The 15,580-nt window shown below is 40.4% G+C and overlaps 1 protein-coding gene across 3 annotated transcripts in view; it reads right to left on the minus strand.

Moving 5' to 3' along the window:
- Positions 1-15,580, minus strand: part of DNAH7 (dynein axonemal heavy chain 7) — a 239,243-nt gene that overhangs the window by 79,395 nt on the left and 144,268 nt on the right. For all 3 annotated transcript variants that reach the window (XM_075934215.2, XM_075934214.2, XM_025182029.3), the window contains 4 exons: positions 15,372-15,498; positions 8,186-8,405; positions 7,132-8,004; positions 483-712 (listed from right to left, as the gene is read on the minus strand). In XM_075934215.2, the coding sequence (XP_075790330.2) occupies positions 483-712; positions 7,132-8,004; positions 8,186-8,405; positions 15,372-15,498 (1,450 nt within the window). The remainder of the gene's footprint in view (positions 1-482; positions 713-7,131; positions 8,005-8,185; positions 8,406-15,371; positions 15,499-15,580) is intronic.

Here is a 15,580-nt window from a genome sequence, read left to right on the forward strand (position 1 = left end):
AAGACATGAAAGAGTCACTACTAGGCATTCTGGTGACCTCGACAAATATCCCTAGATGGTTCATAACTATACTAATCTTTTTATTTTCTCTTTTCAGGGCTTATATACAGTCCCATAGACCTAAAACTCCACCTCTCTTGAAGAGGTTATGTATCTCTACACAGAAACTCAGTGATATTCAGTGGTATTTACCTTGCAGAACAGATGTAGTTTCAAGGGTCTGGGACTATATGAGAAAAAATATATATTTTAAAGTATCAATAGGAAGTAGCTTAACAAAGAATATTAGAATTGGTCTAATAGGATACAAGATTTAAACTCGGTGTAATTGGCTGTTTAGTCCACTGAGTGCAAATATATCCAAGGAATGGCTATTTAAGTATATTTAACTTTTTTATTAGGTTAGCTACACAAATTAATTACATATAGAAAACTATAATGGAACTTTGGGCTCCCCTAGCAAAATACATATACATCCTTACGTGCGTTTCTTTTCCAATAAGACTTTGAATGTGGAGATTAATTCCAGGTAGGAAGTAGGTGTAACATAGTTGTGCCTTTGAAGCTCAGAATGGAACAAGTCAGACAAAACAATGGTAGAAGTGTGAAAACTTTTACACATATCAATACAGCCATCACGTGTTTCCTCTGACATTTCAATATCTTCCAAGAAGCGAGATGCAACAGCTTGCAGTGCATCCTCAGGCCATGGCTAAATTTAAAATAAATATAATATTATTCCACCTAACACAGAAATAATTATTACATGCAGATTTTTTTTCATTTCCACATTAATATAAAAAGGGAAAACCTATTATGGAACAACTCTAGTTTTCTGAAAGGCTTTCCCTCAACTTGAAACATCAGGAAAATGGGGCTCCAAATAAGTAGGGTGAGAACAATGCAAGGTACATAGTGTTGCCAAAGAAGATTTGACTACTCTTTGATTAAATGGAGGTTAGGCAATGGAGGCTTTACTGTGAAAAAATGAAAGACTTAAAGACTTATATGGTTTCTTTTCATAAACTTTCTATATAAAAATGGCTATAACTTTGTCTAATGAAAGCTTATTTTAGAAAAAAAAACTGAATTTTTGTTTACACATCATAATTTACTGCAGAAAACTGCACTGTTCTGTTTTTTCTATAAAAAGTAAAGCTGGCTTTTAAAAACACATTGGGTGCATCTAGACTGGCAACTTACCAGCTGTCTACACTGACCGCTTGAATTTTTGCAAGAGCACGAACATTCTAATGTAAGAATTCAGTGCTTCTTGCGCAAATACTTTGACGCTCCCACTCAGTGTAGACAGGCACCTTAATTTTTTGCACAAGAAAGCCCGATGGCTAAAATGGCCTATACTGGGCACGGATTCTTTTTTGCACAAAAGCATCCATGCCAATCTAGACGTTCTTTTGCAGAAATACTTTTAACAGAAAAACTTTTCCGTTAAAAGTATTTCCACAAATCATGCCAGTCTAGACGCAGCCATTTAGTTCGATATTTATTTCCAGAACTATTAGAGTAAATAAGGCAAATAGATAGAACTTAAAATGTAAACTGGGGTACAGAAGAATTCTGAAATATTGCTGTACTTTGAAAAGTGACTCCAGAGAAGTGTCATTGTCAAGTTCTTGGTTAATTGTTTTTCCATTGATTTTCATATCACCACATCCCTGGGTTTAAATGTAAAAATTTTCTTTTTTTCATTTCTAACACTATAAACTCAAGTTCAGCCACTCAAGTCCATCTGGGTACTTTCCTTCTGGAACATCATTGCCCATAATAAAGATTTTGCTAGTCTCAGTAGTTTTAACTTTTCATGGCTAAAAAGTGTAAAAAGTAGAAAAATCTTATTTTTAAGGCTGTCAAGTGATCAAAAAATTAACAGTAATTAATTACAATTAATCATGCTGTTAAACAATAATAGAATACTATTTATTTAAATATTTTTGATGTTTTCTACATTTTTAAAAACATCATTTGCAATTACAACACAATACAAAATGCACAGTCCTTAATTTATTTTTGGTTACAAATACTTGCACTGTAAAAAACAAAAAAAAATACTGTTCAATTCACCTGCTACAATCTCTTTATCTTGAAAGTTGAACTTACAAATGTACAATTATGTACAAAAAACTGCATTCAAAAATAAAAGAATGGAAAACTTTAGAGTCCACTCTGTCCGACTTCTTGTTCACCTAGTCACTCAGACAAACAAGCTAAAGGGAGATAATGCTGCTTACTTCTTATTTACTATGTCGCCTGAAAATGAGAACAAGCGTTCACATGGCACTGTTGTAGCTATGTGTTACAAGATATTTACGTGGCATTTGTGCCAAAGATTCATGTGTCGCTTCATGTTTCAGTCACCATTCCAGATGACATGTGTTCATGCTGATGATGGGTTCTAGGTAAACAAGAAGCAGGCAGCATTATCTCCCATAAATTTAAGCAAACTTGTTTGTCTTAGCCATAGGCTGAACAAGAAGTAGGACAGTGTGGACATATAGGCTCTAAAGTTTTACACTGTTTTGTTTTTAATGTAGTTATGTACAAAAAAAGTCTACCTTTGTAAGTTCTACTTTCATGATAAAGAATCTGCACTACAGTACTTGTATGAGGTAAACTGAAAGATACTATTTATTTTTCTATCTATTTATAGTAAAAAATATTAAGTGAGCACTGTGTATTTTGTATTCTGTGTTGTAAGAGAAACCAATATATTTGAAAATGTAGAAAAAAGATTTAATCCAAAATATTTATTAAATTTCAATTGCTATTCTATTCTTTAACAGTGCAATTAATTGCAATGAATTTTTTGAGTCAACTGTCTGAGTTAAATATGATTAATTGTGTGACCTACATATTACACTTAAAAGATATGACTGACACACAGGAAGAAAGCATGAGTAAAGAGTTGTCATGTTTTCTGTCGCTTTTCAGAACAGAATCATGCTTTAAAAAGAAACCAAAAACTGCAAAATTGCACAAGCAAATGCACATAACACTGATACATTCAATTATTAGACTGAAATATGGCATTACATTAACAGATGCATTGCTGAGTCTCTTGAAACTGGTTAATTTTAAAGAGTGCTTACTTAGCAAAAGGAAGAATCTTAAGAGGAACTTACCACACCGGTATCAATCTGTGCTTACACTTTTTGCTCTACACATTGTGGAAGAAGGATGTGTTAATGATCATATACTACTTGTGCTTCACTGTACCTGTGCATGTAGAATTCACAGAATTTTCTATTTCCCCAAATCTGAAAATACTAACTAATTTTATATATGAGTTGTTCCATTAAATACTCAAAGGCTACGTCTAGACTGGCATGATTTTCCGCAAATGTTTTTAATGGAAAAGTTTTGCGGAAAAGCGTTTGTGCCAATCTAGACGCGCTTTTCTGCAAAAAAGCCCCGATCGACATTTTCGCAATCGGGGCTTTTTTGCGCAAAACAAATCTCAGCTGTCTACACTGGCCCTTTTGCACAAAAGCTTTGCACAAAAGGGACTTTTGCCCGAAAGGGAGCAGCATAGTATTTCCGCAAGAAGCACTGATTTCAGACAGTAGGAAGTCAGTGTTCTTGCAGAAATTCAAGCGGCCAGTGTAGATCCTGTAAACCTGCAAGGAGGTTTACAGGATCTGTCAAAAAAAGGCTTTCTTTCTCGACAGATCCCCCTCTAGACTGCCATTTTTGCTGACAAAGTGCTGAGTCGGCAAAACGCGGTGGCCATGTTTATGCAATTAGGCACGGGATATTTAAATCCCTGCCTCATTTGCAATGTCAACCTGCCTAATCTACATCCCTCTGGTGACAGAGGGATGCAGTCTAGACATACCCAAGTAGAAAAAGTCAAGCTTGTGTATAAGTAAGTCTTTTTAGGAGAGTGGCCTATATGTGCATGAACCCTGTAGTCATAAGTTTAATAGATGTGAATACTAAACTGTATTTTGATGTGAATATTTAAAAATATGTCTTCAATGGCAGATCTGCAAGACAAGTTATAACAGTCATTTCTGAATTACAACTCTGATTTTTCTCTTAGAATAGAGTAGGTCATAAATGAAGCATGTTGAATGTGTCAGAGTCCAGGACAGCACTAATTAAAAACACATTCAGTAATTTATTCTTGTTTTTAATATCACCCATTTAAAAATCATATCAAAATATCAATAGAATCGTACAGAATTTCATAAATTCCGCAATTTATAAATCTCTTCTCAGATGTTAATATATATTGGATCTCCCTTGTCCAGCACCCTCAGGACCTGACTGGTCTTAGATGAGGAATTTTGCTAGACCAGTGAGGTCATTTTTGGACCGCTGCCACTGGCCTCCTTGGCCCAGCTGCTGGCCTCCCAGCTGGCTCCCTACCTCTTGCTGGCTCTACAGCAGGTGGGGAGAGAGTCTTCTCTCAACTGTCATTAAAATGAGGTAGGGTTTATTCCTCAAAAGGGAACTATGGGAAATGTAGAAATTATTTCCTTTGTACATACGTATAAGTATTTTTAAATACAACCTTAATAGCTATGTTGTCCTAGATTTGAGGGTGTACCCCAGAATGTGATCAAATCAATTGCAACCATACTATGTGCATTTAGCCACCATATGTTAAGTAAATAGAACACTACATAATTAAAGGTCAATTGGAAAACAGGCAGTTGGATGCAAAGTCAAAACTATTTGGCAGTTTATGCTAATCAGTATCGGAGGATGGGAGAAAAAAAGAAAATAGCTGAGAATGAAAGATGGTAAGTGGATGAAAAACGAGTCTAGATGCTTTTGATATTACACGCTTATTGAAAGTTAGAAAAAGTGACTATCCAGTAAGGGTCAGTATGACCTGTATGTTTTGTAGAAGTTAGCTATAAAAAGTTTAGATAATAAAGCATACTTTGGAGCAGTCTTCTGAAGTAATCTCGAGAGACTTTTCTCCTGACATCTTTTCTCTCTAGTGACAATTGGCCACTGTGAACCTACTGTTAATTGCTCAAACCATTTCAGATGTCAATTGAATATCTGGGACGTTCTAAACCTATACTTATGTTTATGTGTCCTTAAATCTAATAAACTGCAGTTTTAGATAGAGCAGGCTTAATTGCATGAATCTTTTATCAGATGGAAATGCTGTGTTCCCACTGATTTATCCTTGACACTGCCTGGAGTAAATCAGTTAAGTTACCATTACTGGGAGGTCTGAAAACCTTGGGAAACAGGTATGCATCAGCATGCGTGTTGCATTCCTCATCAGTACCTGGCCCAAATTGTGAAAGGTAATGATCCAGCAGACCAAATTCAGTGATGAACCCCAGTCACATGCCACCTGTGACACATTGCGCATATGCTAAAAAGACTGTTTATAACTTACTTAGACCCTCTCCAATTTAAAATGGGGTTCAGGGATATAGAAATGCACTTTAAAGATTGCATAAGTCTGAATTTCCTAACTTGTCTGATCAAATTTTGAACCTTACTGTTAGTATAATATAGGTATCTGAAATATAACATATAGAGAGATTATAGTAGTTTGCAGGTAGTAGGGAAGAAGGTGATGTTTGGGGCTGGGGAATTTATCTACGAGTTTTTGCCAATAAACACCAAATCCATATTTTTTTAAGAACTTAGCAAATCAACTCTGAGATTTGGCAAGCCAAGTACATTGGATAGTTCATGTAGAAGATGAAGGCCTAAAACATAAATAAGCCCATGGAGCACAGGCCTAGTCTGAGGCCTGACGCCTAGCAAACAATGGACAAAACATAAAGTAAAGCTAATCTGTAAGCAAGAGGCAGGTCCCTGCGCAAAGAACTTGGCACAAACTGGGCTGAGAGTGCAAAACACTAATTGGTAATAGGCCCAGGTATAGAACAGTAATTGGTACTGATCATAAGTTGAAAGCACATGGTACCCACTAGCTCATTAAAAAAAACCTTGCTACCCACTCCCCGCAGATCTAGACCCAGGTTCAGGAAAGGATCTAAAATGACAGCATGATGGATAGAGATGATCTAATCAAACCACAAGGTACAGAGTGATGGGTGATATCTAAGAAGCATCAGAGAGTGGTAACCAGACAATGTCAGAAGGTGTCAGCCTGACTGTGTAACTTGTTTGTAACTGTATTTAAAGTGGTGTCTTGGGAGGGGCAGTCTTTGTCCAGACTGGGGGCCATGGGAATTTCCCACTGGTTGTGCTGGGCCACTGTTATGAGTACATGTGTATAGTGATTCGGTAGAGTCTACTGACAACTATTACTGTACTTCACTTAACAATAAACCTGGCTGGACACCTTTTATCCTTATCTGATTTGTGGTCTTCGGGGGACTCTCTCAGGGTTTGCTGAATAAGTCAACACGGCACACACCATTGAGCACACACACAAGCAGCCTTCTTATTATCATCATCAATGGAGCCAGAGACCTGTTAGGACACCAAGGCAGTAAATTCTGACCCTACTCTATCAGTGACCTGACATGAGTTCATTCTTTAATTTCTACTGTTCTGTTTACTCAGGCTGTGTCCAGACTCAGGGTTTTTTTCGAAAAAAGTAGCCTTTTTTCGAAAAAACTTCACCTGCGTCCAGACTCAAGCCACGTTCTTTCGAAATTAAATCGAAAGAACACAGCTTTTCTTTCGACGGCGGTAAACCTCAATTTACGAGGAAGAACGCCTTCTTTCGAAAGTTCCTCTTTCGAAAGAAGGCGTTCTTGAATGTAAATAGGGCTTCTTCGAAAGAGAGCATCCAGACTCACTGGATGCTTTCTTTCAAAAAAGCAAGCCGCTTTTTCGAAAGTTCAACGTGCAGTCTAGACGCTCTCTTTCGAAAGAGCCTCTTTCGAAAGAGGCTTGCAGTCTAGACATAGCCTCAGGTATTAATCTTAGTGATAGTGACATTCTGGGTAAAATCTTGTCTTTATTTACACTTTGTGCAATCCCTCAGAAATCAGTAGGGTGGAGTATCACCCTCTCATTCTAGGAAAATCCAGAAAATATTTTAACTGTTAATTAACAGAATTAAAGAGCAAACTACTTGACATGAAATGAATTGAGGTCATATTTCGAAAAAGGAATTGGAGGTACTTGTATCAAAAATATGTACATAATTAAGAACTCTACCTGAAACCAGTCAAGTGTGCAACAGTTAACAAGAGCTGGAAATTTTCGAAGGCGATTACGAAAAGCATCTCCAATGGGACTCATTGCCAACACTACATGGAGTTGGTCTCGGCAGCGATCAATGAACATGTTAAAAAGAGCTATGGGACTACCATCAGTTTGCTTTGATCTGTCTCGCTGGCGGTCTATCTGACGCATTCGTTCACAAATTTCTTGCTTCTCATCTACTGCAAAGAGGTTTGGTACTTCCCCCGCATTTAATAAGTTGTTAATGTCTTCTAAAAATGACTCTTTCTTTATCTGAGAATCAGTGAACAAGAAAACTCCTTGCATCTCACCCTCGGTAGATTTCTTTAGGATGACTTTTAAGTCTTCATGCCACTCATTGTTACCATAGCTCTTAGATATTTCGACCTGAAAAAGCGTATAATCAGCCATATGTGCCGCTAATCGAGTGAGGGACTGACGGCCACTGCCTCCAACACCAACCAGAAGGGCATGGCTGCGAGGTTGTTTCAGGATCCGTGAAATTCTACAGACATGTTCAATAGCAAATCGGAACAAAACAAGTTGCATAGGTTTTTTGCTCATGTTATTAAATTCTTCCAAGTGGCTTTCTACAACTAATCTCAATGTGTCCACATTATTGATCTCCCTGTAGTTTGTGTCTTCTCGTTTGGGGTCATGAAAGTCACAAAACATCAGACTACGTAAGTCATCCTCTTCCACTTTACCATCATAATTGAAGTCCAGGCTCTTGAAAAGTTCATGAAAGTCTTCATTTAAATGACTTTTCACTGCCTCTTGGATATACCCAACAAGCCAGGCTCTATCTGCATTATCCACTAAGCGATCATAATACACTCTAAGAACCTGCATGATAAAAAATAACGTAATCGTTTTAGTAGTTGATGCTACCATTCTATTCATTTTATACTGACATTAATCAAAGTTAAACAGATATGCACACATGGAAAATTTCTAAGGCTAATTTTGAATCTTCAATTATTTTTCATAAATATAATATAAAATCTATTACTCATAGAAGACTTACCTCATGAACCCAAAGACGCTTTAGCATTTCTACAGAGTCTGTTGTTTCAGGTCGTGACAAACAAACGCCTTGAATAACACGGGAGAAATCACGGAGGTTGAACAAGTAGTGTGATTTGGCTGGAGTGGGGAGCAGGTTCTTCATAGCTTCTTTATACAGTGCCATAGTACAATTAATGATTTGTGGAGTCAAGAGTAAATATTCAGATGGGAAGTTGTAACTGACAAATTGGGAAAATGCTAATTAAAAAATGATTTTCACAGTTCATCAATCTAAAAATACATACTTAAACACTGCTTCACTCCTCAATGCCAGTTTTAAGACTCAAGATGATACTTCCTTATAGACAATCTTATAAATTCTACTGCTCTTGCTGGACTCATGGAGTTTCCAATCAAGTAGGATTGTGAATCAAAACTAATAATTGTAGAAAATATTGAGGATTCTACCACTTTATTTATTATTATTATTATCAGGGCTCGCCGAGAGACAGCAAGCCCCGCTCGCCAGCTACGTGGTTCTGCACTCTGCGCATGCGCAGATCGTTCTACACATACACAGATCGCTCAGCGCCGGCTCTTCGGGGGTGTAATCTACTTGCCCGTGGCACTATTTGTCGAGCCCTGATTATTATTATTTTGAATATACCATTATGAGGGTTTTTCCTAATTTTACTCCACTTCAGCTCATCTGAAGATGTGGGTTTTGCCCTTGAAAACTCATGACACTATATATATTTTTGTTAGTTTCTAAGGTGCCACAGGACTACTCATTGTTTTTAAAGTTACAGATTAATATAGTTACCCCTCTGAGCCAATTTTACAGTAACTTTGCTGTTCAAATAGCACCAAGCTTAAACTTTTATAAATTGCCCTCTAGTTTGAGGCATCAGTCTGGTTTAGATATGTGGAAATCGTTTACAGTAAGGTAAATTTATCAGATTCAGTGATGGTAACAACCCACTGAGCTTCTCCTCCAGGGACCTAAGTGCTAAAAGTGAGGGTATGTCTACACTACCACCCTAGTTCGAACTAGGGTGGTTAATGTAGTCATACGAACTTGCAAATGAAGCCCAGGATTTGACTTTCCCGGGCTTCATTTGCATGTTGCCGGGCACCGCCATTTTTAAATGTCCGCTAGTGCGGACTCCGTGCCCGCGGCTACACGCGGCACGAACTAGATACAGATAGCGAGGCGTACAGATAGTTCGGAATAGGAAGCCTAGTCCAAACTATCTAGTTCGTGCCGCGTGTAGCCGCGGGTACGGAGTCCGCACTAGCGGACATTTAAAAATGGCGGTGCCCGGCAACATGCAAATGAAGTCCGGGAAAGTCAAATCCCGGGCTTCATTTGCAAGTTCGTATGACTACATTAACCACTCTAGTTCAAACTAGGGTGGTAGTGTAGATATACCCTGAGAGAGCAGCCTCTGTGATGCTACTTCTAAGGTGCACACCACTGAAAGTGCAGTCCTGAAGAAGAAGTCACAACATTTCTTTAAGTTAATTGACTGGTGGCCATTGAGACCTCAGCACACTTCTAGAAGCAGCATACACAAGCTTCAAGACATTCTATAATTAGACCTCACATCTAGATACATCACTGACCATACACACTATGCTTATCTGACATCTCTCTGAAACAACTAAGGCACCATTTGAAGTTACTGGGCTATAGTAACTCTCACCTCTAGAGGGGAAAAAAAACATATTTGCTTGCTTATAATGCAAAGACAATTCTACCTTTCAAGGTAGAAAACAATTTTTTTTCAAAATTCAAGATTTTTCCCACAAAATGAAGTTTTCCATTTTATTCCAAGAGGGTTGTTTTTGTTTGTGATTATTATATATTTCAATTTTGTATCACATCTGCAAAACTGCATTACTAAAAAAGTTAGCTACTTGCACATATGTGTTGTGCATATATCTTCTCCATGTCTAGTGATATACAGATGCCTGTGCGCTCAAGATGAGAGTCTTTTGGTCAGCGGTGTTGATTGCTGCCATGCATGTGCCACGAAAGTCCTTGTGTTCTGCACTGAGAGAACACAAGTAGAATATACCAACTGCCCCTAAGTTCCTTCTCCAACACAGAATTCAAAGGCTATAGGACTTGGAAGCAAGTGGAAAAGAGGGAATGTTGTGGAATATGTGTATATGTAAATGAGAAACATCTCGAAGAATTCCAGTTACTCTACAGATATGTAACTTTTCTTTTTCCTTTCAGTGCTTGTCCATATACACATTCCGCTTATGGTGACTCACAAACACTAGTCCAGGTGTGGAGGGTTGAAGTTTAAGCTCAGTTTAAAAACCAAAGCTCAGTTTTGCTGAATATATCATGCAAGCTAGAAGTTTCCATAACAGAACAGTATTTCGTGAATGTGTGCACTGATTCCCAGGTGACTTCTGTGCAAATATATATGATGGAAATAGTTCTTAAGAACATTGTAGGAGCTCTAGTAGAATGAGCTCTGAGGAGGATCCAATTTGCCATTTCATAATTGGTTCTTACACAGTTCAATATTCATCTAGGTCAGGGTTGGGAAAAATATGGCCTGAGGGCAGAATACGTCCCACCACACCACTGGATCCATTCCATGGCCCAGTGGGAGCCTCAGCCAAGATCCTTGCCTGCCCCAGCTCCACACACTGCTCAGAGCAGCTCTCTGAACACTGTAAGCATATGGGGACATGGGGAGAGGGTTTGCACACTGCCCCCCCAACACAATCTTGCAGATCCCATTAACCTGTTCCTGGCCAATGGGAGCTGCCTATTTTCAGGACAGACAGCATACAGAGCAGCACATAACCCCTGCAGCTGACTGCTCTGAGCAGCATGCAGGGGCATTGAAAGGAGGGAGTCTGTCTGAGGAACCTGCTGGGCTGCTGGCTGGGAGTCGCCCAGGTTAAGTGTCTCCCAGCCAGAGCCTTCCTCTGGTACCTTACCCATTCATTCCCTGCAACCAACTGCCCCTCCTACACCCTACCTCCTCCCATATCCTGCAATACAAATCCCTGCACCACCTCCTGTATACCTGCCCTAGATCACAATCCCCTCCTACACCCTGCACCCTCCTTTTATGCCCTTCCTCCAGATCACAACTCCCTCCTAGATCAATCCTCTCTACTCATGGTCACAACCCAGATCCCTGCACCCCTCTCCTGCACTCCTGCACCCATTTCCCCTCTCAGATCCTGCATCCCCTTCTGCACACCAGTCTCTTGCCTCAGGTCCCACACTCCCTCCTGTACCCCAATCCCTTACCCCAAGCTCACATCTTTACCCAACCTCCATCACAGATCCCACACATCCTCCATTAATATCATGGAAGCGTGCAGCCCTTGGCCACTTACCTAATTCTTGGTGTGCCCCCCATCAAAATTATTGCCCATCCATGATCTAGGTACAGTAAAACTCCATTAGTCCAGCATCCAATTCTCCGGGACTCCTGATGGTCCAGCACCATCAGGAACCCAGAAGTGCTGGGGCAGCCGGACAGGCTTCCCACATTCAGCTGCTGCTGAAACTGACCAGCAGCTGAATCGGGGAAGCCGGGAGCAGAGCAGCTGGGGTGCTGCCGGGTTGGTCCCATAGCGCTGCCCCTCGGGGCTGCGGGACCAACCCGGCAGCACCCCAGCTGCTCTTGGGGACGCCTGGGGCAGAGCGGCTGGAGTGCTGCCGGGTTGGTCCCGCAGCGCCAAAGGACGGCGCTGCGGGACCAACCCGGCAGGACCCCAGCTGCTCTGCCCCAGGGGTCCCCAAGTCAGCCGCTGCTGAAACAGATCAGCGGCTGATTCCAGGAAGCCCGGGGCAAAGCAGCTCTGCCCCGGGCTTCCTGGAATCAGCCGCTGATCTGTTTCAGCAGCGGCTGAATCGGGGACGCCTGGGGCAGAGCAGGTGGGGTCCTGCCGGGTTGGTCCCGCAGCGCCATCCTTTGGCGCTGCGGGACCAACCCGGCAGCACTCAGGCGTCCCCAAGAGCAGCTGGAGTGCTGCTGGGTTGGTGCCGTAGCGCCGCCCCTCGGCGCTGTGGGACCAACCCGGCAGCACCCCAGCTGCTCTACTGCAGGCATCCCCGATTCAGCTGCTGCTGAAACTGACAGGGGCAGAGCCGGACTATCGTAAGGGGGGGCTATGAGGGGTCTGGGGTGGCATCCCTTCCCACCCCACTCCAGACCCCTCACAGACCCCCTTCCCTCGCAATGGTCTTCAATACTCTCTTTTCCAGCACATTCCATCCTCTATATGCAAAAAATACATTTTAAGGGCTGGTCCACATAATTCATTCTCAACCCACAAATCTTCACACCATGCAACCAGCAGTCCACTCTCCTCATATTTTTCCCCCTTGTCTTAGGGCCAGGCCTGCTTTTGTCCACTGCTCTCTTCCTTCTCTAAGTCCTCTAGCTCTTCAATTCCCATGAACTACTCCCTAGGTTCTGCTTCTCACCCTTCCAATGGTTCTGGAGCTGTGATTGGGCTGCTTTTCTCCCTGAGCCTAGTTCAATCGTTTCCTTTTTTGCCCTATTTTCCTCAGGGGCAGTTCTATTTTCATTCTGGCTTGTATCATTTCATCTAGAATGGTCTAATTCTGTTAATCTAGGCCTTTCTTCCTTCTTTGCCCCTTATTTACTCATGTGCAGCCTTGGCTGTCTACCTTCTTTCTGTAACCAGTATGATTAAATGCACTACTCCCATTGGCTTCCACCTAAATTTCCTTTTTAAATTTTTCGGTCTCTCTGCTATTGGGCAACTTTTTTCTCCCCAGTAATGCATTTTAACTCTACCTACCCCTGCCCATGACCTTCAGTAAATCCTCCTGAATCAACAAACATTGCAAGACAGCACCCACAATTCCCCGTTGGCAGCCCCATCTCATCTTTAAAAGGGAAGTAGTAGTTTTATTTCTTATCCTTCCACAAGAGTCATCTGCATAATCCTTCAAACCCACATTTCATCTTGGGGAAATCTCACTTTATGTGTCCTGGCATTCTACATTGCTACTGCACTTTCCCCCATTCTCTGAAACAGTTCCTTTTGCCTCTTCCTTCTTCTTGGGGATTTTCAATTTGCCATCCCTCTTTCTTAGCTCCAAAGTCCTAAATGGCTGGACCTACCTTCTGCACATTTCTGGGGATGTGCAACTCCCCCAAACAAAAGTATATCAAGTATGTCCATTGTTAATAGGCATCACACCATTGCATGATGGATATAATTTAAATCTAGGGGTTTTAGTAGAACCCCCAATAAAACCCTCCACTGACACCGGGAGAGGATTTTTTTAAAATTCCTGATTGAAATGAAACCTATCAAATAAATTGAAAAAAAAAGTAGCCAATCTTACTACCTTATCTTTACTAACTATGAACTAATTATGGGGATAGGAGTATTTACTAGGGTGACACTTTATACCTTGGGGGAGTGCCCTTTAAACCCCATATTCATCATTCATATATAATTGTGGCATTTCATATAAAGCATGCCATGTAGGGTACCATGAGACAGATTATGCATTAATGCAATCTAACTCGGTGTGGGGCTCCACATACGGTTATACTATGCAATAACAACCTTTTGGGGTTTGTTGCTTGTCACCAGAAGGTATTCTGAGAGAAAACCCAAATTGGTGAGTAAAGGATTACTTTACTCACAGTCTCAACAATCTCACAGGGTATGGCTACACTACAACATTATTTTGAAGTAAAATGTTTTGGAATACAGGCAGTCCCCGGGTTACGTACAAGATAGGGACTGTAGGTTTGTTCTTAAGTTGAATTTGTATGTAAGTCGGAACTGGTACATATTGTAGGGGAAACTCTAGCCAAACATTTCTCCAGAGCTCAGTTTTATTCTCCCACACCTCACTTCCCTCAGTCCTTTATTCTTAAGCTGAGGGGTCTGCTGAGAAAAGCTGCTCCGCGTCTCCCTGGTCTGCTGTGGGCGGGGGGGGGGGGGGGGGGCGCTAGCTTCGCGTCTCCCTGGTCTGCTGGGGGGAAGCAGCTAGTGCAGGGTTGCCTCACCCCGTTTGTAAGTAGGGATCTGATGTAAGTCGGATCCATGTAACCTGGGGACTGCCTGTAGTTATTTCGAAATAACACATCTACACACAAAATGCATTTCCAAATAGCGGTTTGGCTGTGTAGATGCTAGCAAAGTTATTTTAGAATAACAGCCGTTATTCCGAAATAACTTTGCTGTGTAGAGAAACCCACAGTTCCAGGATGCACTCCAGAATCCCATCACAACAAGGTTAAAGTAAGTCAGTTATTAATTTATAGGACCAGGTCAGTAAGCAGCTCTGTTTCATAGTCTGAAGCAATAAGAAGGAACTGAATGGCAGTTGGCCCCCTCTGGACTACATGCCCTTAGCACAAAAAGGAAAACTTATATGGAGAACATATTTCAAAGAAGAGCCCTCAATTCCTACAGAAGTAAGTGCTCAGTACTTCACAGGATTAGTCACATGGTGAAAACTGATATTTAAACACAGGTCTAGTGTTAAGAGACCTACATTAAATAAGAGATGAAAAACGCTTTCACAAAAAACCGAAAAAGAAAAATCCACGTTTCTAGACAGTGTATAAACGAAATCATATAAGATGAAATTCAGATTCAACAATAATTTATATTTTTGATATTTTAATACATCAAAAAGTACATAGTAATAACAATTAACACATGGATTTTTCATTCGAATTCTATTCCACCAATTGACTAACTTGCTATTTTTACTGACTTCTTGCAGATACTAAAATGTTAAAGGAAGAAGCTAATGGTATTCTAAGTATTGATTTGCTAAAACTGGTAAAAACAGGTGATGATAAGTATAATATATTACACAAAATCCTCGGCTTCTTAGAATAATCCAAATAACCCTGATAAGGCTATATTTTTATTTACTTTAAATTGAAAAAATATTTTCAAACCATCTGAATTAACTGAAGCAACTTGAACTATTCTAACACACTATCAGAAGCAATTTATGAAACAGCACTTTTTCCATAGGTGATTCCTAATAAGAGGCTGTATTCCCCAAAACCCCTGAAAACCTGTCAAGTCAATGGGAACCTCAGATGCTCAATTCTGCTCAAGAACAGGGCCCTAGAAAGGTTTGTTAGTGCACTTCCAAAAGACATAGTTTAAATATTTAGTTTAGCCATTTGCAATATACTAAAGTTACTTACCAAGTAGAGAGATGCCAATCTAAGATTCTAGAGAAAATTGTATACATGGAATCATCATCAAATTCATTAATAGTAACTGTATTGAAATGTCGCAAGTATCGAGGAGTTATTGGGTTTCGGCCACCACCTAAAATAGAAAGCACAAATGCTGAAAATAAAATTCTGAAACTACCATTAAATGATAAATATTTAACATTTTTCTGCTAATC

This window comes from Pelodiscus sinensis, chromosome 7 (assembly GCF_052426305.1).
Source record: "Pelodiscus sinensis isolate ZL-2025 chromosome 7, ASM5242630v1, whole genome shotgun sequence".
Classification (NCBI taxonomy): Eukaryota; Metazoa; Chordata; order Testudines; family Trionychidae; genus Pelodiscus; species Pelodiscus sinensis.